The 23,556-nt window shown below is 31.4% G+C and overlaps 1 protein-coding gene across 4 annotated transcripts in view; it reads right to left on the bottom strand.

Annotated features, from left to right (window-relative positions):
* Positions 1 to 23,556, bottom strand: part of LOC143062923 (uncharacterized) — an 81,244-nt gene that overhangs the window by 20,047 nt on the left and 37,641 nt on the right. For 2 of the 4 annotated variants that reach the window (XM_076234747.1, XM_076234750.1), the window contains 16 exons: positions 23,313 to 23,466; positions 22,573 to 22,911; positions 18,437 to 18,754; positions 17,421 to 17,558; positions 16,557 to 16,752; positions 15,554 to 15,671; positions 14,505 to 14,688; positions 12,589 to 13,641; positions 11,528 to 12,209; positions 11,036 to 11,148; positions 9,669 to 10,447; positions 9,440 to 9,486; positions 4,561 to 4,672; positions 2,636 to 2,698; positions 1,500 to 1,647; positions 719 to 832 (listed from right to left, as the gene is read on the bottom strand). In XM_076234747.1, the coding sequence (XP_076090862.1) occupies positions 719 to 832; positions 1,500 to 1,647; positions 2,636 to 2,698; positions 4,561 to 4,672; positions 9,440 to 9,486; positions 9,669 to 10,447; positions 11,036 to 11,148; positions 11,528 to 12,209; positions 12,589 to 13,641; positions 14,505 to 14,688; positions 15,554 to 15,671; positions 16,557 to 16,752; positions 17,421 to 17,558; positions 18,437 to 18,754; positions 22,573 to 22,911; positions 23,313 to 23,466 (4,558 nt within the window). Of the gene's footprint in view, positions 1 to 718; positions 833 to 1,499; positions 1,648 to 2,635; positions 2,699 to 4,560; positions 4,673 to 9,439; positions 9,487 to 9,530; positions 9,578 to 9,621; positions 10,448 to 11,035; positions 11,149 to 11,527; positions 12,210 to 12,588; positions 13,642 to 14,504; positions 14,689 to 15,553; positions 15,672 to 16,556; positions 16,753 to 17,420; positions 17,559 to 18,436; positions 18,755 to 22,572; positions 22,912 to 23,312; positions 23,467 to 23,556 lie in introns of all 4 variants that reach the window. The other 2 variants (XM_076234748.1, XM_076234749.1) reach the window with 2 other exon arrangements.

Here is a 23,556-nt window from a genome sequence, read left to right as displayed (position 1 = left end):
TAATCAACCAGTCAGGAAAAGGATAAATCATGTAAGAATATGAGAAATGAAAAATTAAGTATTTTAATGTTTTGATGCTGATGCTATACATTTATTCTATCATTGTCAATTTTCAGTGTTTTCAATCATTAAGTGCCAGTCTTTGTAAGAATCAGGCAATTTAGGTAAAAATTAAAACATGATTAGAAAAAAACCCACCGTGCTAATCATGCTATTTAATACTAACCATAATCCAGAGTTAAAAAGTATTAGTCTTTCGTTTGTGTTTGTCTGGTAATATCAAATAACTCGGTTAGAAAATTGGTTAGAATGATAGCAAATTACAGAGTTATCTCCCCTTATTTGTTAATTTCTAGTGCATTTCAACCAAATTGTATCTTCTATTACCAGAACAGAAAATGGAAATGAATGTTATTTTTGTGCATAAGTACATATTATGAACTGAAATTAATGTCAAATAGGGTGGGTTTTTTTGGTCATGTTTTCACCACTGCCTGATTCTTAGGCAGACTGGCACTTAAGAAGTTCTTTTTGTAAAAAATTAAATAATTGCAATGAGCTCAGTCAATATATTACTGATATACTACAGTACTGTACTGGTATACCATCTGCAGTCACCATGACAAAACCAATTGAAATATTTCTATATTTCTATAATATATATATTTCAAAAATACATATCTTGACATGTACATGTATGTAAAAGGTTTTTACTTACTATCGGTACAATTACATATAAAGTCGTCCACCATATCTATACATGTCCCTCCATTCTGACAGGTGCCTGCACTGCAGTTATCAATATCTACTGAACAGTTCTTACCAGAATATCCTATAAAAGATAAGTCTCAACATTAACAATCATCAACAACAATAGATATAACACTAAAGTATGATGTGTAGAACACACTTAACCAGCAGTTGTTGTTGAAGTATCTTACTGTTTTCTGAATTTAATACCGCTTAAAATTATCATTTTTTAACAACTAATGTATTGACATGCTCATGACTAGGATCTCTATCTATTGTGAAACGTACCAGGGATTTGTTTTGTTTAAAGAGATTAAAATAAGAATTCCCAAACTATATATCCGAGTCATGCATTTTTAAAAAGTAAAGAAAATAGTAGGACAGTGGTGGATCCAAAAAGGGTGTTGTTGTTCTGGGGCTTGAAACTTCCCTTTTTTATTTTTACGATTAATGCTTTTTAATGGGGACATATACCGTAGTTGGAACCCACTGCCACTGAGAGGGGGTATAAATGAAGACAGAAAGATTTATTAATTTACCTGATGGACCTACACACTGGTAATCATTGTTTATTGATGTACAATTGGAACACTCCTGCCCCTGAGAGGAGGTATAAATAAAGACAGAAAGATTTATTAATTTACCTGATGGACAAACACACTGGTAATCATTATTCATTGATGTACAATTGGAACCCCCCCCCCCCCCCCTGAGAGGAGGTATGAATGAAGACAGACATATTTGTTTACCTGATGGACAAACACACTGGTAATCATTGCTCATTGATGTGCAGTTTCCACCATTTACACAAGGCAGATCTTGACAGTAGTCTATTGGCTTTTCACATAAATATCCACTGTATCCACTGGGACAAGTACAGTTAAAACTTGGTGTAGACTGAAAAGTAGAAGAATAAACTGTTATAATGTCTTTGTTAGCCTTGTTTTTGGAGCCATTTCTTTTATGGTTTTAATGAGCTCTTTTGTTCTTATAAATTTAGATCAATTACAATTTTGCAGGTAAATACTTGGATTATGAAGTTGGAGAACAAGGGAGACAACTACTTTTTTTTATCAATTTACTTTTAAAAATAGTTGTTGTAAACAATTTTATCATTTCAACTATTGCTTGAAGGACTGTCAGTTAATAAAAATATAATAGGAAACTAGTCTGTAAAATCTAGGTCACAGTTTTGTCAAAAATCTGTAAAAACAGACATTTAGGCAGACCTGACTTGACAATAAAAATTCGCCAGCAAGACACTTAAGTCCCATTTACTCCAAGTTGGCATGAATGGACTGCAGTAACTATAGGGTAAGACTTGAATGACAAAGGAACACAGTCTGGTCAATGTTCATCTCTCCAGGTCGTTTTATAATCGGAAAATAGACGGAAAATGACAATTTTTCAGTGGGGGTGGGTTCAAACCCACGAGAAAATCTTCCATCTCCAACCCAAAACTTTAACCTGAACTTCGCACTATCATTTTCTATGTTCAGTGGACTGTGAAGTTCGGGTCAAAATTTTAATTTGGCATTAAAATTAGAACGATCATATCATGGGGAACATGTGTACTAAGTTTCAAGTTGATTGGACTTCAACTTCATCAAAAACTACCTTGACCAAAAACTTTAACCTGAAGCGGGACGAACGGACGGTCGAACGGACATAATGCCCCTATCGTAGGTGGGGCATAAAAATCAGTTGAATGTTTTCATCATTTTCTAATATTAAGCTTCATAATGATCAAATTCAGTGCTTGTCAAACTGCTTTTTTGTAACAGGGTCAAAGTCAGAATTTTGTCACAATTTAATGAAAATTGATGAGCCAAATTATTTCAGTGAAGGTGTTTAGTACCACCTTTAAAAATATTGGTAAACTTACCCCTGTTAAATCCAGACACTGTCCACCACTTTTGCATGGTGTATCTGTACAATTTGATGCTGCCTGTGTATATACAAGATAAATGATTATTACAATGTACTAACTAACTTTTAAACAAAGACTTAATAAATTAATTAAGTTTTATTCATTGCCATTCTTTTTTGTATTAATTGATGCTTTTTAAGCCAAGGAAAATTTCGGAGATATTAGTTTGCATTTATGCTTTGTGGTTTTGTATCTAATCGAAATAAAAAAGAATGTGTCTGTACTTAGTATGTATGCATCTGAACACAAAATTTGACTTACAGCAAGAACTAGGTAAAGAGAGGGGCCTTAGGAGGAAGTGTAATCCTGATTCCCCCCCCCCCCCCAAAAAAAAAAAAAGTATTGTGTCTTGGATCCCAAAAACAATTACGGTAATCTTTCATTCCAGGTAAAAATCATGAATGACTGTGAACACAAAGGCCTGATCACAAATTACCATAAAAATAAAGGCCTAATAATCCTGATAAAGGTCCTAATTCTGTCCCTCTTAATAAGTTCCTAACTTGGTGTTAATGATATGTTAAAAGCATACTGAAGTTATTTAACAGAAAATTTGTGACATAAGTTGAACAAGCTGTAGCTTAACATGAAATCTAAAATAATGCTAAGGATATATATTAACTCGAAATCAAACTTGGTCACAATAATGGGCACAGCTTTATACAACCAACCTGACTTGAAACAGTTGGGAAAAGTAGGAACACTACTTTCAAGATTTGTACAGCTCTGAATTTGGATTGTGATCAAATGTTTGACACAGCATAGGATTCTGACACAGAAATAATATGGTCTAAAAATTTTAAAATTTAAAATTGGGCATTTATCTATCTTGGTCATATATATCACAAAATTTAAATACATGTTAGATTCACCAAAGCAGAGAACCTTGAGAATTCAATTTTTGATGAAATCAAACAAAAAAGTTTTATTTTGGAACCTTTAGACCTCAATGTGGAACAATTTGATAACAGGGCCCAAAATATGAAAACATGGTTAGTAATCGTTAGATATCAAAGAACCAATGGGCAAATATGATCATTTCTAAAAACTAGTCGTTGTTAAAATGGCTTTGAAATTAAATTATTTCAAATCAACTTGGCCTGGGTTTACTATTAGGTTCCTAAAATAGTGTCTGAATTTCATATCAATTTCTTATTCAGACAACTTAGCAGGATTAATGAATAGGATGGTAAAAGCTCATTCAACCTACAGAGAGGATTTACATATACTATATCTTTATCTTTTTAAAATTATACATTGACTGTTTCAAAAAGGTTTTCTGATTTTGCTTTTACCATAAAAAGTTTATTTTAATACATATAAACTACAACATGTGAATAAAATTTACAATAGTTTGTTTAATTTATCTGTTACACAGAATCACATGCTTGTTGCTATTTAATAGTTCTTATTCTACTACAACTTATTGTGTTATACCACCAAATCATAGTACATCACAGCATACAAAAAAGGGTTGAAATTCAATTTGACAGTTGTAGGAAATTAATCCTACATTTCTTTACAGAGAACATATATCTTGAGTATTTCAAAGCACTTTTATTTTTTGTTTGGTGTTTATATTAAATATTTTGGAAACTTGAGGTTACATGGTTAATAAAGCTTGTTTCAAAGGAAAATAATGGGTGAAATTTAATTGGTTAAATCCCAGTGATAGCTATTTTTTTATGTAATGAAATGTAATGTAAAATTTTGTCAATAGATTGGACAGGATAAATCTGTACTAATGCCAAGTTTTTCTTTTTTTAAAACAAAGATAAATTCTGTACAAGTTTTTGAAAATTGCAAATTCAACAAAGATTAATATGGGACACATCAATGGTGGTACATGTATTACACTTATAATTGAAACATTAACTTACATCAACTTCACAAGATTGGCCAACAAGTGATGTTCCACACTGACATTTATTCTGTTGACAGGAAGCATTATTCTGGCATGATGGGTTACATCCAGCTTCTTCAGTCTCACAACTAGGAATGGAAAGTAACAATAATGAAAGATACAGAACAGATAATCCTAATATAACTTGAACAGTTGTCATCATCTTTGGATGTTTCCCAAATGTATAATCCAAATGACTTTATTCATTTTGGTAGACTATATAAACACAGCTAATAAGTATGAAATCAAATGCTAACTCTTAAAGGCATTCTAGCATTTCATCTATAAACTGTTCCAAGGTGGTTAATATCACAATCCTTAAGGCATTATGTAGCCAGATTAATTCTCAATCTTATATGAATGTGTTGCAAAAAGAAATTCTTCTAATTGCTCTGAATAAATATTAAGATTTCAATATTTCTATGTTCTGAACAAATTAAACCAGACTGATATTTAACAAAGACAGAAAATGCAACATAGGTAATTCCATCAATCACAAATCCTTAAGCCAATTTATTTCCTCGTAAATCTATTTAACGGTTCATTGTAATACCCTATCACCATGATATTTAAAGTCCTAATGATATTTCAAAAAGGTCTCAAACATTTTGACCTTCCATGGCCAAGATAACACTAAACAAAATTTGACATTCGTAAAGTTAAGTAGCAGTGTCAGTTTATTTCTAAATCACCAGTACATTATCCATCATAGTTTATAAATACGAATTGTAATTCCAAAAATATATCAATTGTAATTCCAAAAGTTTATTAATAGGAATTGTAACATTATTTTCTAGGAAACAAATACTATCAACGCTAGAAACACCTATTTTCTATTTAATTTGATTCCTAAAAAATCACAGTTCAAAAATTAATGTAGAGCTAATGCATAGTAATGCCAAGTAATAGTTCACTCCTGAAATGCAACTCCTAAGTCCCTTCATAAATGCGAAAGTCACATATTCAGCAGCCTACTATTTATCTAATGATTTTTGTCCCTGCATTTGCTAGACGGCAATAACACCTACATCATATAAAAGGACAATCCATCTTTCACCAGGTGTTAAATCATTTGATCATAATATTGATTAACTGATATAAAAATCTACTGACTTCAAGTTGACATATACTTAATTCTATTTATTTTTCTCAATCTCATCTCCTTTTATGTTCACACAAAAAATATAAAAACTCCTTTTTCAATCACTGAACTCATAAATAAAGAGTTTTCACTATCTCAACAGGTAATATGAGTTGAAAGGTCAGTTAAACAGTATTCCAGTCTATCCAAACAGAAAAAATCCTTGAGTTTATGAAAACCTTGGATGTATGAATGCAAAGATCATTGCCAAAACTTTCCTAATACATATATGTGTCACAGTAGTTAAAAGAAAAATATGTCATAAAGAGAAGAGAAACTATTTATGTCCTTCAGCATAATAAAATGTCCTATTATACTTTTATTTTCCTACATATTGTCATTCAAAAGTACTCAAATATACATTTATTATGTTTTCACTGGAACATTTGGAATATTGTTCACTGCGCTCGATATACTTCTTAATACTGTTGTACTGGTACCTTTTCTTTTTTCTTAGACAATTATTTTGTTCTTTATGCACTTTTGACATATGCCAAATTGAATTTTCATTTAAAATTTCTACTGTATACCTTTCACTTATTTTTTTATAAAGGGTTGTAGGTGGCCTGTTGCAACACTAAATCTCTATCATAATTACACCCTCATTTTCCATAGCAGTTCAAATTTCTATTACTGGACCTACCTATGATATTTATTGTTAATTTGTTTTCATCCTGCACATGCTTGAAATATTTGCCACTGGATGTTAATCAACCAATAATCAATCAATAATGTATAAAATAATCTTTCTTGTATTCATAAAAGGACATTTTCTTTACAACAAGAGTGCACACACTGAAATGTCTCGCCTTCTTTACTAATCATTGATATTATGTTGATAGTCCTAAGTATAAAGCTTTATTACAACTGTCACATAAACTTAACATTAACCAAGATAGCTAAACAAAGACCAATGAACCATGAAAATTAGGTCAAGGTCAGATGAACCATGCCAGGCAGACATGTGCAGCTAACAAAGCTTTCATACAACAAATATAGTTGACCTATTACTTATAGTTTAAGAAAAATAGACCAAAACACAAAAACTTAACACTGTGCAATGAACCGTGCAATTGAGGTCATGGTCAAATAAAATCTGCAGGACTGACATACAGATCATAATATATTTCCATACACCAAATATAGTTGACCTTTGGCATATAATATTAGATAAAAAGACCAAAACTTAAAAACTTAACTTTGACCACTGAACCATGAAAATGAGGTCAAGGTCAGATGACATCTGCCCGCTAGACATGTACACCTTACAAGCATTCCATACAACAAATATAGTAGACCTTTTTGCATAAAGTATAAGAAAAACAGACCAAAACACAAAAACTTAACTTTAACCACTGAACCATGAAAATGAGGTCAAGGTCAGATGACACCTGCCGGTCCTTCCATACACCAAATATACTAGCCCTATTGCTGCTAGTATCTGAGATATGGACTTGACTACCAAAACTTAACCTTGTTCACTGATCCATGAAATGAGGTCGAGGTCAAGTGAAAACTGTCTGACGGGCAAGGTACGCACATACCAAAATATATAGTTATCCTATTACTTATAATAAGAGAGAATTCAACATTACAAAAATTCTGAACTTTTTTTTTAAGTGGTCACTGAACCATGAAAATGAGGTCAAGGACATTGGACATGTGACTGACAGAAACTTTGTAACATAAGGCATCTATATACAAAGTATGAAGCATCCAGGTCTTTCACCTTCTAAAATATAAACCTTTTAAGAAATTATCTAACGCCGCCGCGCCGGATCTCTATCCCTATATCGAGCTTTCTGCAACAAAAGTTGCAGGCTCGACAAAAAATAGTATTGTATCTTCTAATTCACAGAATCAATGAAGAAAGACAAATTCAATGGCCAACTTTGTGTTTGTTATCATCTTAAGGACGACTTATAGACCCATCAATCATCTACTTTTATCTTTTTAAATTTATCTCTCTCCTTTATAAATAGCTTATTTTATCTTTATACCTTATACTATCAGAACAAACAACCTTATAAACTGTCATAAGATTTAAACTATCATACTAAAAATAGAATTTAAAACTGACGCGGGGGGGGGGGGGGGGGGGGGGGTTATAATGACACTGTTTTTCTTAATTCAATAGACCTTGAAATTAAGATCATCAAACAATTAATAAAAATGTAATTTATAATAGTTCACATCGTAATGAACATATGTACTAGGTTTCAAGTTAATGTGTCGACAACTTCAATGTAATTAAGTACCTTAACCAAAAGTTATTGCTAAGTCCAGTGGCAAATGTTTCATGCATGTTCAGGACAAAAATGAACATTATATACAATAATAGAGGGTGTTTAACAACCATTCATGGCAACCATTAAGTCAGATTGTGACAAAAATGGACATCACAACAGGGAGATGCATAAACAATTTCACAGATTATCATAAAACAGTTTATCTTTCCTACAGGAATCAACAAACACAAAGGCCTCCTTAAATTTTCAAGAGGGGTTGAATAAAATACAGCATGATTTTGAACAAATAGTGAAACTGAATTCACCAGTAACTTTTGAAAACTACAAGAATTGTCCCATGTTTTAAAATAGTAATGTTTTGTTATGTGTTTTTGCAAATTAATTATTTTGCAGTCACATAAATATTCTTTTTGTTTTTTTACTTCCTCATTGTAACTTAACAATGCTACAGGCTAAAATAGAGTAAACTTTTATCATATAAAAACGTGTCCAAATTAATCATAAAATGTCAGGTCTTGCCTAATCTGGTTAAGTAGTTAAACAATTATATAAATAATTCAAAGATTCTGTTTACACATAATAAATCAAGCAAACAAATAATATTGAAAATTTGTTTACTTTTACTGCAATAATCTTCAGGTTTGTTTGCCAAGAGTCAACACAAATTTGATATAATCAGTAAACCTATAAAGATGGGAGGGAATTTTCACAAAATAAAAATAAATCATCATCTTCAGATTTTAGAAAACAATCGACCTTGCTGAGTTTTAAAAGATTTTTAGAAAAACTTAAATTAAAAAAAAAACATGCTTACATAGAAAAGAATAAAATCTATTCATATGTATCAATTATTTAGGCACTGGTGGTTATTACTCGGAAATTTATCAATATAACAAAGATTCTAATGGGTATTGAATCATTTTACATGATAAAATAGTTACAGTCAATGGGAGATAACTCTGATTATATACAGTATTTACAAAAAAAACATGGAACATTTTCATAAAAGTTTAAACTAGGATTAATAAAGTGCTTCACAGAGGGCAGTCGGATAATAACCACAGACATAGAATCTATACAGTTGATGCAAGTTTGGAAACAGTATTCAAGCTTGATACTGTCAGAATTTGGATTGTGATCAAATTTTGACAAAATGTAGGTTTCTGACACGAAATAAATGTGGTGATAGATCTTAAAAATTTTAAATGGGTAAAAATATTTGTATTTATTTTCAATTAAAGATTTCTTGCTATTGCAGAACTATGACATCTCTAGACAACATACCTTGTTCCTGTATAACCTGGTCTACATTTACAATAGAAACCATTGACCTTGTGAGGCTATTCAAGGACTATGACATCTCTAGACAACATACCTTGTTCCTGTATAACCTGGTCTACATTTACAATAGAAACCATTGACCTTGTGAGGCTATTCAAGGACTATGACATCTCTAGACAACATACCTTGTTCCTGTATAACCTGGTCTACATTGACAATAGAAACCATTGACCTTGTGAGGCTATTGCAGAACTATGACATCTCTAGACAACATACCTTGTTCCTGTATAACCTGGTCTACATTGACAATAGAAACCATTGACCTTGTGAGGCTATTCAAGGACTATGACATCTCTAGACAACATACCTTGTTCCTGTATAACCTGGTCTACATTTACAATAGAAACCATTGACCTTGTCAACACATTTCCCTTGGTTGTATTTGTCATAGCATATTCCTACTTCACAATCATTAACATTTGTCTGACACCAATCACCATTGTAACCACTTCCTGTACAATTACACTGGTAACCATAGTAACCTGCCATACAGGAAGTTCCATGTTTACATTGATTGTCTGTACAACCAGTCCCACCAACACAATCATTTTGAAGATTTAGTTTCGCCTTTACAGAAAAATATTGCTCCGTTGTGAAATTGGTAAACAGGTGTTGTTGATAAAATGGTAATAGTATTCCCCCAATTCTGACTTCTTTGAGACATCCACTGTAATAGTGGTGTGCCAAGGGTGAAATTAAAGATGTAAATCCAAGCTCTATAGATGGTGACGATGTTCCATAATTCACCAATGTTTGAATTGAAATAGCATTAGCCGACATCACTGTCGTATTTGTAGCCTCCTGGTTAACTCCCTTGACCGTTAGCGTCAGGTCTTTGTCCTTCTCAGTTAGGGAAACCGTATACCAAGATTTATCACTGATCAATAAATCCACCATGATTTTCTGTTCTGCTAAATTATCTAACTTGCATGTTGCCACAACATTAGCTCCAATAAGCTCAATTTTAATATACAGATCATTTTCATTTTTTATCAGCAATATATGGCCATTTCGGACAATAGTTCGTAATTTCAAAGAAATTTCGTGAATCTTGTAATCTGACTTTATATGTTTATCATAGGTAATGAAAGAAGGAGCAGTTGGAGTTCCTGTTAATGTGGCAGTGCTTATACCTAAAAAAAACATAAAACATAAATTTAACAAAAAATGTAAAATATTGCATTTACATAAAATTAAAAATTGGTCCTTTATTTTTTCATTGTCTACACACACAGTTCCTAGTGTAAACAGTGTACGTATAACTTGCAAATTCTTTTCATACATCTTTAAAATTTATTTCTTGATATCTTATGCATGAAATATTCAGAAGGAGATAACATGTTAAAAATTGGGTGATGAATCTATATGTTAAAGCAGTAATGTATGTCTAAAGCTGTCAAACTGAATTTTAGACCCACTTTACACAGACTTGTCCATATTTTGAGTTAAAGTAATTAAACTTCATTATAATTTTGATATCATTTCTTAATTTTGATATTGTTTCTCTCAAAAGTAGTACACATAGCTGTAAAAATCTTTTGAGACAGAGCAGGTGCAATTTTTTTTCAATTTGAATTTATTGTCTAAAATAAATGCATTACAAACTAATTGTGTTTTCAGGACAATTACTGACAGAAAAAAGTAATACTGTCTTAGTTACATTCAATGGGAGATAACTCTGATATCATACAGTCAATAAAAATATGTGTAGTAAAACTCACATTCATAGCCATCCGGTAAAGTGTTACATTCTGATCCAGCAGGACAGGAATAATCTTTACAGAAATCCAATTCACTACAGTTTTTACCAATAAATCCATGGGGACAAGCACAACTGAAAAAAAAGAAATAAAGATTTCTATTTTTCATATATGAAAATCTTTTTATGATGTTTAAAAATTTCTTATTTATTTTACTCCAGTTCTATTTTGTATTTAAAAACAACTCATCACTTCTTTGTAACTAGTCAAGTTTACTATATCAAAAACAGAAATCCATTTATCAGATACTGAACAAAATTCATTGTGCCTCTTGTTTGTATGGTTAGAATAAAACTAAACAGTACCACATAATTAAAAAAAAAAAATATTTAATTATTTTTTAAACAAAAAAAACTGTAAATACAAAATTTTAAAAAGAGAAAAAGATGTTTCTGAATCATCTTAAATGCATTAATTTATAAAATATCTCCTACAGAAATTGAGAAAACTTACTGAAAATCATTGAAGAATACATTGGTACAAGTTCCATTGTTATCACAAGGAAAACTACTACATATATCTTCAGTAATCTCCCCTTCTTCAAGACTGGAGACATTGGATGCATTAATGCTTGGCACTCCAATTTCTGGATAAAACAGTAATTTGTGATTGTTCAATTCAATATCTTGTATTGTTCCTTTGTATCTACCAACAGATGGTAAACTAGATATATCGTCCATACTAATTGTGAAATCAGCATTACGTTTTCTTCTTCCAGTTCCAAAGTTTTCTGGAATTTCCCCACCGACGTTAAGGTAATCTGCATTAAATGGACACTGGGTTGATGATACTGAATCATTGACGGAAAATGTGTCGATATTTAGAGTAAACATATTGTCCTTCAATTGAACTCTTGTGAAATGTTGAGCGCCATTATTAAATGTTGTCTCATTAATATAGAAAGCTTGACGAAAACTGCACAGAACTATCCGACTTAAGATGTATCCTTTGTACAGCTCTAATGTAATATATGTAGATCCCTGATTTCCTAAAAACATCATGAGACCTTGTGTTTCCCTGGTACGGAAAAAGAATGATATATCTAAAGTGCTCTGGAGTGAGGCTTTTAAACTGCTTATGTCGAAACTGGTCCAACTTGTTCTGTCACCTTTGGCAAAAGTAGCAGCAGTAAAACCTAAAGAAACAAAATATTAATTCATTTACATTTAATGCAGCAGCAAATTGTGTTCTGAAATATTGTGCTACTTAGTATTTATACACTATATATTTATAGTTTAAAAGCAACTAAATGAAATGATTTTGGACTTTTCAGTCTCTTCTTCAGCATAATTAATAGCCTCAATTATTGATATTAATCAACCATATCTTTTAATCTGTCTATTTTCTATATAATTAGATTAAATATTTTTAAACGTCATATATGACTCATACTCATATAAGAATATCTTTATTTAACTTCTTTTAAGAAAACTACAATTATGAAAGTATGTGCTAGTCCTTTTTTTTTTTTAACTCATTAACTAAATTATTAATTACTTGAAAAGAATTCTTACTTTTTTCACAGTCTGTCCCATGGTACGGTCTTTTACAAACACATTGATATTTATACCACAAGTCTATACATGTCCCTCTTTCGTTACAAGAATCTGGTGTACATTGAATTGTCCTTGCACAACCATCTACAACATTTACAGCATCAGGCAATGAACTCTTGGTCAAAACTTGATCATTTATATGTATATCCTGCATGCAGCCAATCCAGTTTGATTTAGACACTGTCTTACTAGTTCTAAATGCACTTGCAGATTTTCCGAATGATATATTATTTTTTGGAGCCCCAATTGTATAGCTCACATTTTTCCTGCAACTTGAAATTGACGAACATTTGCTGCTTTTCAATTCAAAATACAACTCATCAGCAGTTTGTGTTATTTTGACTTCATGCCAGAGAGAATCATTGACCATATAAGGAAAATGGTAATTTTTAGTTACAGCTTGGTTTGTCTCCCCTGTTGGGTATGTCACATACAACATTCCATTAAACAGTTCTACTGTACAAAAAAGGGCAGACGTCACATAATTTCCATCCCATGCAAAAATTAATCCTTTAGACAATGTTGTCCTGAATCGGATGGATATTGTGTTGTTGACCAAATTTGTCAGTGAATTTTGAAAAAAAGAATTATTTTTAAAGGACACAGTTGTTGAAACTTCACACAGATCTCCTGTGAAACCATTCAAGCATGCACATGTGTATGCCTGTTTATTTGTAGCTTCATTCACTAAATATGGTTTACATGTAGCACCGTTTGTACAATTATTATCCACACAACTGGTCAACTGTACGGTACAATTTTTCCCGCCATACTGTTTACTCATATAAAACTCTGGACATAAACAGTTATAATCAGCAACTTGATCTTTGCATGTGGCACCATTCTGGCATGGTTGAAACTCTACACACTCATCAATTTCTGTCTGGCATCTGTCTCCACGGTAACCAGGAGCACACGAACATGTGTAGGCATTTATTTGATCCACACAAGTTGAACCAAACTGACAAGTATTATTTACACACTCATCTATGTTGATTTCACAATTATCACCTAAAATATAAATTTTTCAAATAAATAAATAAAATTTGATTGACAAACAATTATACAATCAAAGCAAGCAAGCCAACCAAACCTTTGAACTACAAGCATAAGGAAAATAGCTCTAACAATTAAACTTGGCTTGTGTCTTTTTATTTCTTCTGAAATCATCTCAGATGATATCACTTTTTTAAGCATGTTCTAGATCAATCACCATAATATCATTGTAGGTTACTTATGCTTGAGATCTGAACTAGGTTATAAAGCTTGGTCGGTGAACCATTAAAAGTATATCAGAGCATCTATTTCTTTTGGAACACACTATAATTAGATGCACTATTAAGTTTAGTACTATGAATATTGATCTCTAAGTATCCTAAGATCTGAATTTGGTTGTAACACTTAATAATCTAGTAAATGAAAAGTAAAATAAAAATCAGAGTGAGGCTGCTAAGATACCCACCATGCACCCTTACAAGATCTTACAAATAGTACACAATTTGATATAAAATCATATATATATCCAATGAATTTAAAGGTTTTCAAAAGTTTGATGGGCATGACTTGATGAAAGTCATTGATTTATATATACCCCTTGACTACTCATTTACATGGGGTATAAAACATAATGCAATATTAGTCAGAAATGAAGTTCATACTGTTTGGTAGACACTTTTCCCCAAGCAGCATACAAATGAAACTTAGAAAAAGAAACTTGTATTTTGACTAGAATGGTCTAATCAGTACATCTGTATAAATCTTTCCCCTAACTGCTTTTCAAATCCAAGACAAAAAGATGCAAAGTTGAACAAAAATCCAAAAGACAGAATGAAAATGAAAAGTACATAAATATTTCATTCTAATTAAAATATTACCTGTTATTCCAGGAATACAACTGCAATTATATCCTTCTGCATTAAAGTAGGAAAAGTCTGGAGTGTTCTGAATGGACCTCTGTTTACATGTACCATTATACTGACATGGGCTTGAATCACACTCATCAATGTCAGTCTCACAATTTTTACCCGTATATCCTGGGAAACAATTACATCTGTAGTCCTACAAACAAAAACAGGATTTGTTATATTTTTTGTAGTTTAGTGTTGATTTTGGAAGCATAAAATCAATAGAAAACAAGAATGTGTCCCCAGTACATGGATGCCCCATCCGCACTATCATTTTCTATGTTCAGTGGACCGTGAAAATGGGATAAAATCTCTAATTTGGCATTAAAATTAGAAAGAATATATCATAGGGAACATGTTTACTAAGTTTCAAGTTGATTGAACTTCAACTTCATCTAAAACTACCTCGACCAAAATCTTTAACCTGAAGTAGGACAAACGGACGCACAGACCAGAAAACATAATGCCCATAAATGGGGAATAAAAACATAATCATGAGAGAAAATTCTGCAAATTCAACTCATAAAATATATATTTTCTAATATATTCTAAAATATATTGAAGTTCACTTAGTGTGAAGGAACCTTCTGAAACTTAAGCTAAGCAAAGGTTAATCAAAGGTTAAAATAGTTCTTATGAAACACAGAGATCATATCTGGGAACCATTACGTTAACACATGAACATATCTATGAATATTATGTATCTCCCCAAAAGAGGCGAGGCTAATACTTTAATCAAACATATTATGCTGACTTATTGTATCTCACTTTTATTGCTGAATGCTTGGTAGAAAAATTTCAAATAGTAATTTCAAAGTCTTTGGCGTTACAAAGCTTTGAAAATATATTCGAATTGAAAATTAGGGGTCTTGTTCATAAACTTTACACAACACTTAGAATAGAAAGTATGTTCTCAAATTTCTAATCCAATATGTTTGATTGGTTGACTTCCGAGGGTGTGTAGGATAAGCATACTTGAAATTTTCTGACCACATAACCAGACCATAAGTAACTCTTACTTTAATAAGATCTGTACATGAAGCATTGTTTTTGCATGGGTCTAAGATAGCACAATCATCAATGTTAAACTGGCATTCTGTTCCATTAAATCCTGTATCTGTACAATTACACACATATCTGAAAAGGGAGATAACTTTACTATAATATCTTGAACTAAGAGATTTATTTTAGATTATTATGTGATCTTACAGATCTTATAAAATATCTATTGTTAAATGAGACAACTGCTCACTTTAATGGAATCATTGTTGGTTGAAACATAATATAATAAATGAGGCATACATTATTTGAATATCATCTTTAGCAGCAAGGTTGAAGTGTATCTAGATAACATTTAGTAAAATATTTTAAAAAAAATACTAAAATTCAATCCATTAAACAGAAGTACCAGTATAGAAAATAATTCAACAAACAGGAAATAGGTTAGTGACTTCAATTCTAATAACCAAAATATTTTATCAACAAATATTTATTAATATAAAAAAATATTTCTAAAGTATCTCATTTAGATATGTTTATATTTAAGTGTTATTGTTATTTATATTAATAATAAGTGTATCCTATATAGAGTTGAAGTAAAATAATCCCCCAGTTTTTTTAATATTAATTTTAAAATTTAGTCAATTATTATGTTTTGGATGTATTTTAACACTGAAAAATAAGATGAAAAATATAAAGAATTCCATTTTCTGTCATGCATTTATACCCTGCTGTGTACTGTACAACTGTTTTAGGAACTTCGGAAATAACAAAGCTGAATAGAAACTTATTATTACAATATCAATCATATAAGTGACTTAAAAAATAAACAATTCTATTTCAGGGAGAACTATATCAAATGAAAACATGTTCTTAAGTTATTTTCCTTCAATAAAGAGTTCTCCTGCATGAGTAAATCATGAGTAAACATTATTTATTTTTCAAAGTTCTATCTGGTGCACAAATTTTAACAAAAAGCAAATATTTCCACAATGAAAATCTGATTCATTTATGAAGGCTTACCCATTAATTCTATCATGACATTGACCCTCATTCAAACAAGGTGCAGAGGCACATTCATTGATGTCGGTCTCACAGTTTGGACCAGTTATACCTGGTATACAGTCACAGGTGTACCCATTTATACCATCATTACAAGTCCCATTGTATTGACAGGGATTAGATTCACATTCGTTAATATTGATTTCGCATCTTCTTCCTGAAATCCAACAAATATTTTTATTTTTTACTTCATCTATTGAATGTATTTCTACAAAGATTGTAAAAAAACTTATTACCGGTACAAACATTTATATATGCTAATTCAATTTACCAAGAGGCTCATCATAATTTTTTTGGGTAATACCTTTCAAAAACAGTATTTAAAGAAATATTTCACCTATCTGCTAGTCATAATATATTTTCTTGAACATTGCATAATTTGTTATATCTTTATTTTGATACTTCCGTTCACAGCTCATACTCAAAATAATTGAAACTGAAAATTAAATGTTGCATCATTGGAAAATGTATATCTAAATATAGCCAGCTAATAAAAAAACAAATTTTATGATCACAATTTATTGACCGAAGTAATGATGACATTAGGAGTTATAAACATTTTAAAGTTCAAAGGTCATAATGTTGACTAACCTCAATATCATTTAAAAGCCTGAATACTGTTATTAGTTTGCATATTGCAATAACCTTTGCTTATATTTTGAAAGGAATTAACAAAAAACATATGACGTGCAGTAAATGATTCATATATCCAAAAAATCCAAGAAAAATACACAATTACCAAGTTCTTGCTCAAACTTTATATATCTTTTTTTTGATTGGTCCAATTAATTAAACAATTTTTGAATTGCTAAGGAAGACAATTACCATTAAATCCTGGAGTACAGTTACAAGCATAAGTTGTGTCCCCTGATACACATGTACCACCATTTTTGCAGGCAGGTGGATCATTTTTTACATCGTCTGATGATTCACAGTATGATGTTCGTAACTCACAATTCTTTCCTGAAAAATATATCAGAACAAAAAGATTATTCAAACAGTATAAAAAATTTCTTTTTTCACTTCTCATATAATGGTTAAGATATGACAAAATTTCTGGACACTTTCTCTGTCCTTTCAGATTGTAACATTCTAAGAAACCATTTAAGAAACAAAACAAATGTTACAGACATAAACCAACACAACCATTTAAACACTGGCTAACAATTCATGTTTTTACAGGGGCATGACTCTTTTTAAAATAATCGATTGGTACTGATTTTCAAACTTGTCCAAGACATACCTGAAATAAACATCTGATAAGTTTCATAAAAATCCGGCAAAAACCGTACACATGAGAGCGCTAACAGAACCAAATGAACAGAAGCCTGATATTTTTATATCCCACAAAAAACATGCAAGACTAAAATATCAATCAGTACACATCCAATATCCAATGGATTTAGTGAACAAACGTTATTTAAACAGTCAGAGAAAAACATGACCTTGTGCAATGCCAAATTAGGTATCAGCAGATTGTAGTACCTTAAGGTACATAAGTGTAATATTTAGTTTGGTTTTAGTTTACTGAAAACAAAAACCAATTAGGCAATTGATGTATCATAATGGTACAAATTTCAGATTGAATTCTTTAAAAAAAGCTATTTTACCATTTCATAATTTAAAGAATTATTAAAGATTTCAATGTATGTTTTATCAGACAATTGAATTTCAGTATTAAATTTAAAATAATGTTCCCTTTTTTTTATTTGGTAACCTTAAATTGTTTTTGTGTAATGAGTCATAGTTAATAGCGTCTACCAAATGCTTTTTCATAGTAAACAGTACTTTAAAGTTTTTTTTTTACCCAACATTATTTTTGTTGTATATGTATTACTGACCTGTAGTATATATCCCATTGGCATCAGGTCCACATTGACAGTAATATTCTGAATTTGAAGTTCCATCTTTACAAGTTCCATTATTTAAACAAATGGATGGTCTCAATGCACATTCATTGATATTAATCTCACAGTGCTCTCCCTTGTATCCAGTCAAAAATTCTAGTTTTTCTCCATTACCAAACTTAGTCAAATTAACAAATGTTTGAGGACATTTACATGTGTAATTGCCAATCTGATCAATACATGTGCCACCATTCTTACAAGGGTTGCTGTCACATTCCTTTATTTCTACTGTACAGTTTACACCAGTGTATCCTGAATGCATATAAATGGAATATGAAGAAAGATTTGAAAACAATTTTTATGGTAATAAAAATATGAAGGTTCTTGGCCATCATTTGGAGAAGATAAGATTCATCCTTATTCATTTGCGTTTCTTAGAGGAATCAGAAAGCAAGTAATAACTACAAACTGTTTACTTATTAACCTAATGTTTGAGCCTATATAAATTAAGGTAGAATAAATACTCGAAAGGATCTTAATAGAACAGCAATTAAGAAGTGTCTTAGGTTAAAGAAGTAGTTTTGAAAAACACAAGTAGATGATTACCAACAGACAATAGTCTTCAAATGAGTATATTAAAATATTTATCAAATTAATTACATGTCTTTTAAATATTCTTAAACGTGCAAATTCTTTATAATCAGATCTTTACTGTTTACAGCAAACAATAAATACATATGGGAAACAAGAATGTGTCCAAAGTACACGGATGCCCCACTCGCATTATTATTTTCCATGTTCAATGGACGTGAAATTGGGTAAACAATCGAATTTGGCCTTAAAAGTAAAAAGATCAATCAAAAGGGAACATGTGTACTAAGTTTCAAGTTGATTAGACTTTAACTTCATTGAAAACTACCTTGACCAAAAACTTGAACCTGAAACTCACACTTTTAATTTCTATGTTCAGTGGACCATGAAAATGGGGTCAAAAGTCTAATTTGGTTTTAAAATGAGAAAGATCATATCATAGGGAACATGTGTACTAAGTTTCAAGTTGATTGGACTTCAGCTTATTCAAAAACTACCTTGACCAAAAACTTTAACCTGAAACTCGTACTTTTAATTTCTATGTTCAGTGGACCATAAAAATGGGATCAAAAGTTTAATTTTGTTTTAAAATAAGAAAGATCATATCATAAGGAACATGTGTTCTAAGTTTCAAGTTGATTGGACTTCAGCTTCATCAACAAGAGTGCACACACTGAAATGTCTCGCCTTCTTTACTAATCATTGATATTATGTTGATAGTCCTAAGTATAAAGCTTTATTACAACTGTCACATAAACGTTACATTAACCAAGATAACTAAACAAAGACAAGTGAACCATGAAAATGAGGTCAAGGTCAGATGAACCATGCCAGGCTGACATGTACAGCTAACAATGCTTCCATAAAACAAATATAGTTGACCTAATATTTATAGTTTAAGAAAAATAGACCAAAACACAAAAACTTAACTATAGCCACTGAACCATGAAAATGAGGTCAAGGTCAGATGACACCTGCCAGTTGGACATGTACACCTTACAGTCCTTCCATACACCGAATATACTAGCCCTATTGCTTATAGTATCTGAGATATGGACTTGACCACCAAAACTTAACCTTGTTCACTGATCCATGAAATGAGGTCGAGGTCAAGTGAAAACTGTCTGACGGGCATGAGGACCTTGCAAGGTACGCACATACCAAATATAGTTATCCTATTACTTATAATAAGAGAGAATTCAACATTACAAAAAATCTTAACTTTTTTTTCAAGTGGTCACTGAACCTTGAAAATGAGGTCAAGGTCAAATAAAACCTGCGCGACTAATATATAATTCATAAAATATTTCCATCCACTAAATATAGTTGACCTATCGTGTATAGTATCAGATAAAAAGACCAAAACTAAAAAACTAAACTTTGACCACTGAACCAAGAAAATGAGGTCAAAGTCAGATGACATCTGTCCGTTAGACATGATCACCTTACAATCATTCCATACAACAAATATAGTAGACCTATTGCATAAAGTATGAGAAAAACAGACCAAAACACAAAAACTTAACTATAACCACTGAACCATGAAAATGAGGTCAAGGTCAGATGACACCTGCCAGTTGGACATGTACACCTTACAGTCCTTCCATACACCGAATATAATAGCCCTATTGCTTATAGTATCTGAGATATGGACTTGACCACCAAAACTTAACCTTGTTCACTGATCCATGAAATGAGGTCGAGGTCAAGTGAAAACTGTCTGACGGGCATGAGGACCTTGCCAGGTACGCACATACCAAATATAGTTATCCTATTACTTATAATAAGAGAGAATTCAACATTACAAAAAATCTTAATTTTTTTTTCAAGTGGTCACTGAACCTTGAAAATGAGGTCAAGGACATTGGACATGTGACTGACGGAAACTTCGTAACATGAGGCATCTATATACAAAGTATGAAGCATCCAGGTCTTCCACCTTCTAAAATATAAAGCTTTTAAGAAGTGAGCTAACACCGCCGCCGCCGCCGGATCACTATCCCTATGTCGAGCTTTCTGCAACAAAAGTTGCAGGCTCGACAAAAACTACCTTGACCAAAAACTTTAATCTGAAGTGGGACGAACGGACGGACAGAAGGACGGACGAACAGACGGAAGGACGCACAGACCAGAAAACATAATGCCCCTCTACTATTGAAGTGGGGCATAAAAAACTTAAAAGGGTCTGAAAATGTAATTCAAAGTGATTCAAATGGGTTCAAAGAGCGACAAAAAGTTTTTAAGTGTCATATGTAATTTAGGAATTTATAAAGATCAAGATATATAATTGCAACTCATTCAGATCTCAAAATCTAAAAATCTAAAAATGAAAATAGAATGGGTGAGTTAATTGATCCTTATTGCTTTTATCTAATGAAATCTTTCTCTTTAGGTTTCTAAGCACAAAATAAACTCAGAACAATAGCAAATTTCTTACAACACCATATGATTTTCAAAGCTTATGGTTATAATAAACAATTGTCTATATAATAGCATTTAGCCCCATTTGACCTACAGGCCAAAAGATTTTAAAAATAACACTGGCAGGAAGTAAAATATTAGTAAAAGTATTGCATGTGCTTTTTAATCATCCTCATTTCATACCATGAAAGCTAAAGCTACCACAGTTTCCTCCTATTGTGCAGCTATCTTACCTTACATTGTCAAAACTTGGCATATTTCTGCTTCTGTTATTCAATGCCTATTTTTACTTTTCACAACCATATGTAGTTTTAAAAATTGTACTTTATTATTCAAATTCAATATGGAGCAAATACAGTATATTCATCATTTTTTGTTGGAAACAAATTTTTGGTGATTTTGTTGGTACAAGTTAACCATGAATTTAAATGTTCAATAAAACGCATGTATGACTTCAACAGCGATGTCACAATATATTTAAATGCTGCAATATGTATTTGTCCATTATTTTCCTAGTGAGTTTTGTTAATTCTGAAATGCTGGTAATATGTATGAACTCAACCATATATTCATTATGCTTTAAGGTTTTTTCTTGAAAGAGGTATCATTCAAAGCATGCATAGTTATGACTGGAAATTTTTCTTCAACTGTCAACATTAAACTAGAATTATACTTGAAACTTTTACATTAACTGATCCCAGATCTTATGTTTCACAATAATTTCTATCAAAGTTACTTAACGTGGTACCGAACACCTTGACTAAATTTATTTTGCTTGTTTAATTTTCTTAATATTTTAACAAAATATTTATTTTGACCCTTTGACAAAAATATCAAAATTTCAAAAAACTTGAACCAGACACATTTATATAGGAAAAATTGGTTAGATATAAAGCAGTTTGATATACACAGATTTTGATCATTTCCTTAATAATACAACGTGATTAAAACAATTAGCTGATTTTACAGAGTTATCTCAATGTAGTGTTAATTAATTTATACCTTAATTTATATCAGTTGACAGAAAGTTGCAAAATAATAAGTACATTTGCATTAAATGCAGTCTTTAACTATCACTTATAAGATTGAAGAAAAACCTTATTACATATTACACCAACCTGTAGGACATGCACAGGTATAATTATTGACCAGGTCAAAGCATTTAAATGGCCACGTGCAGGAGTCATTCTGACAATCATTAATATTCGTCTGACAGTCAGAGCCTTCAAATCCTGTAACACATGCACAGCTATATTGTCTGGATGGTTTGTTTGTGGAGCAGTTGGCACCATTCCTGCATGGCGAGAATGAACATGCATCATATTCCTCCGAGCAGTTCTTACCCATCCAGGCATTACCGCAGTTACATTTATACCCATTGACAAGATCTGTACATGATCCCCCATTCTGACATGGATCTGGGTCACAATCATCAATGTTCTTTTCACAGTTTTTACCTACAATTTCATCAACAAAAAAAGTTAATGATTATAAGCATTGAAAAAATTATAATTCGACTAATTGTATCATAGTCATTTTTGAGATGCCCTAAATATATCAAGATTTCTAATACAATATGATAACAAGTGTTTTGATAGGTGTATATATATGCCATAATTTCCAAAATTGACCTTTGCAGTCATTTGCAACAAGATTGGGCAATTAATTGCAGTGGACATTTCAGAGATATTTCATAACTTCATATTGATTTTTTTGTTTTAATATTGCATAAGCATATTATTTGAAGAGTTGCCACTGTCAATTTGGGTATTTGTGGTGGCAATAGATCAAATAATATTCCTTAATTGATTTACTGCAATAAAAAAATAGCAAAAAACTTATATAGAAAAGTATTTACCATTATAACCAGCAACACATGTACAATTGTAGAAATTTTGATAATTATGACATGTAGCACCATTTTGGCAGGGCTGTGGACTGCATTCGTTAATGTCCTGGTTACACTGCTGTCCAGTCCATCCTGCTGCACAAGTGCAATTGAAGTCATTCACCTGAAAACAAATTAAGAATAATTACATTAGTTGTTTGTTTCATTGGTGAAACCATACTGTTGATTGGCTGATTGAAAGCCATCATGATGC

Source organism: Mytilus galloprovincialis, chromosome 2 (genome assembly GCF_965363235.1).
Source record: "Mytilus galloprovincialis chromosome 2, xbMytGall1.hap1.1, whole genome shotgun sequence".
Classification (NCBI taxonomy): Eukaryota; Metazoa; Mollusca; class Bivalvia; order Mytilida; family Mytilidae; genus Mytilus; species Mytilus galloprovincialis.
This window is presented reverse-complemented; position numbering and strand designations above follow the sequence as displayed.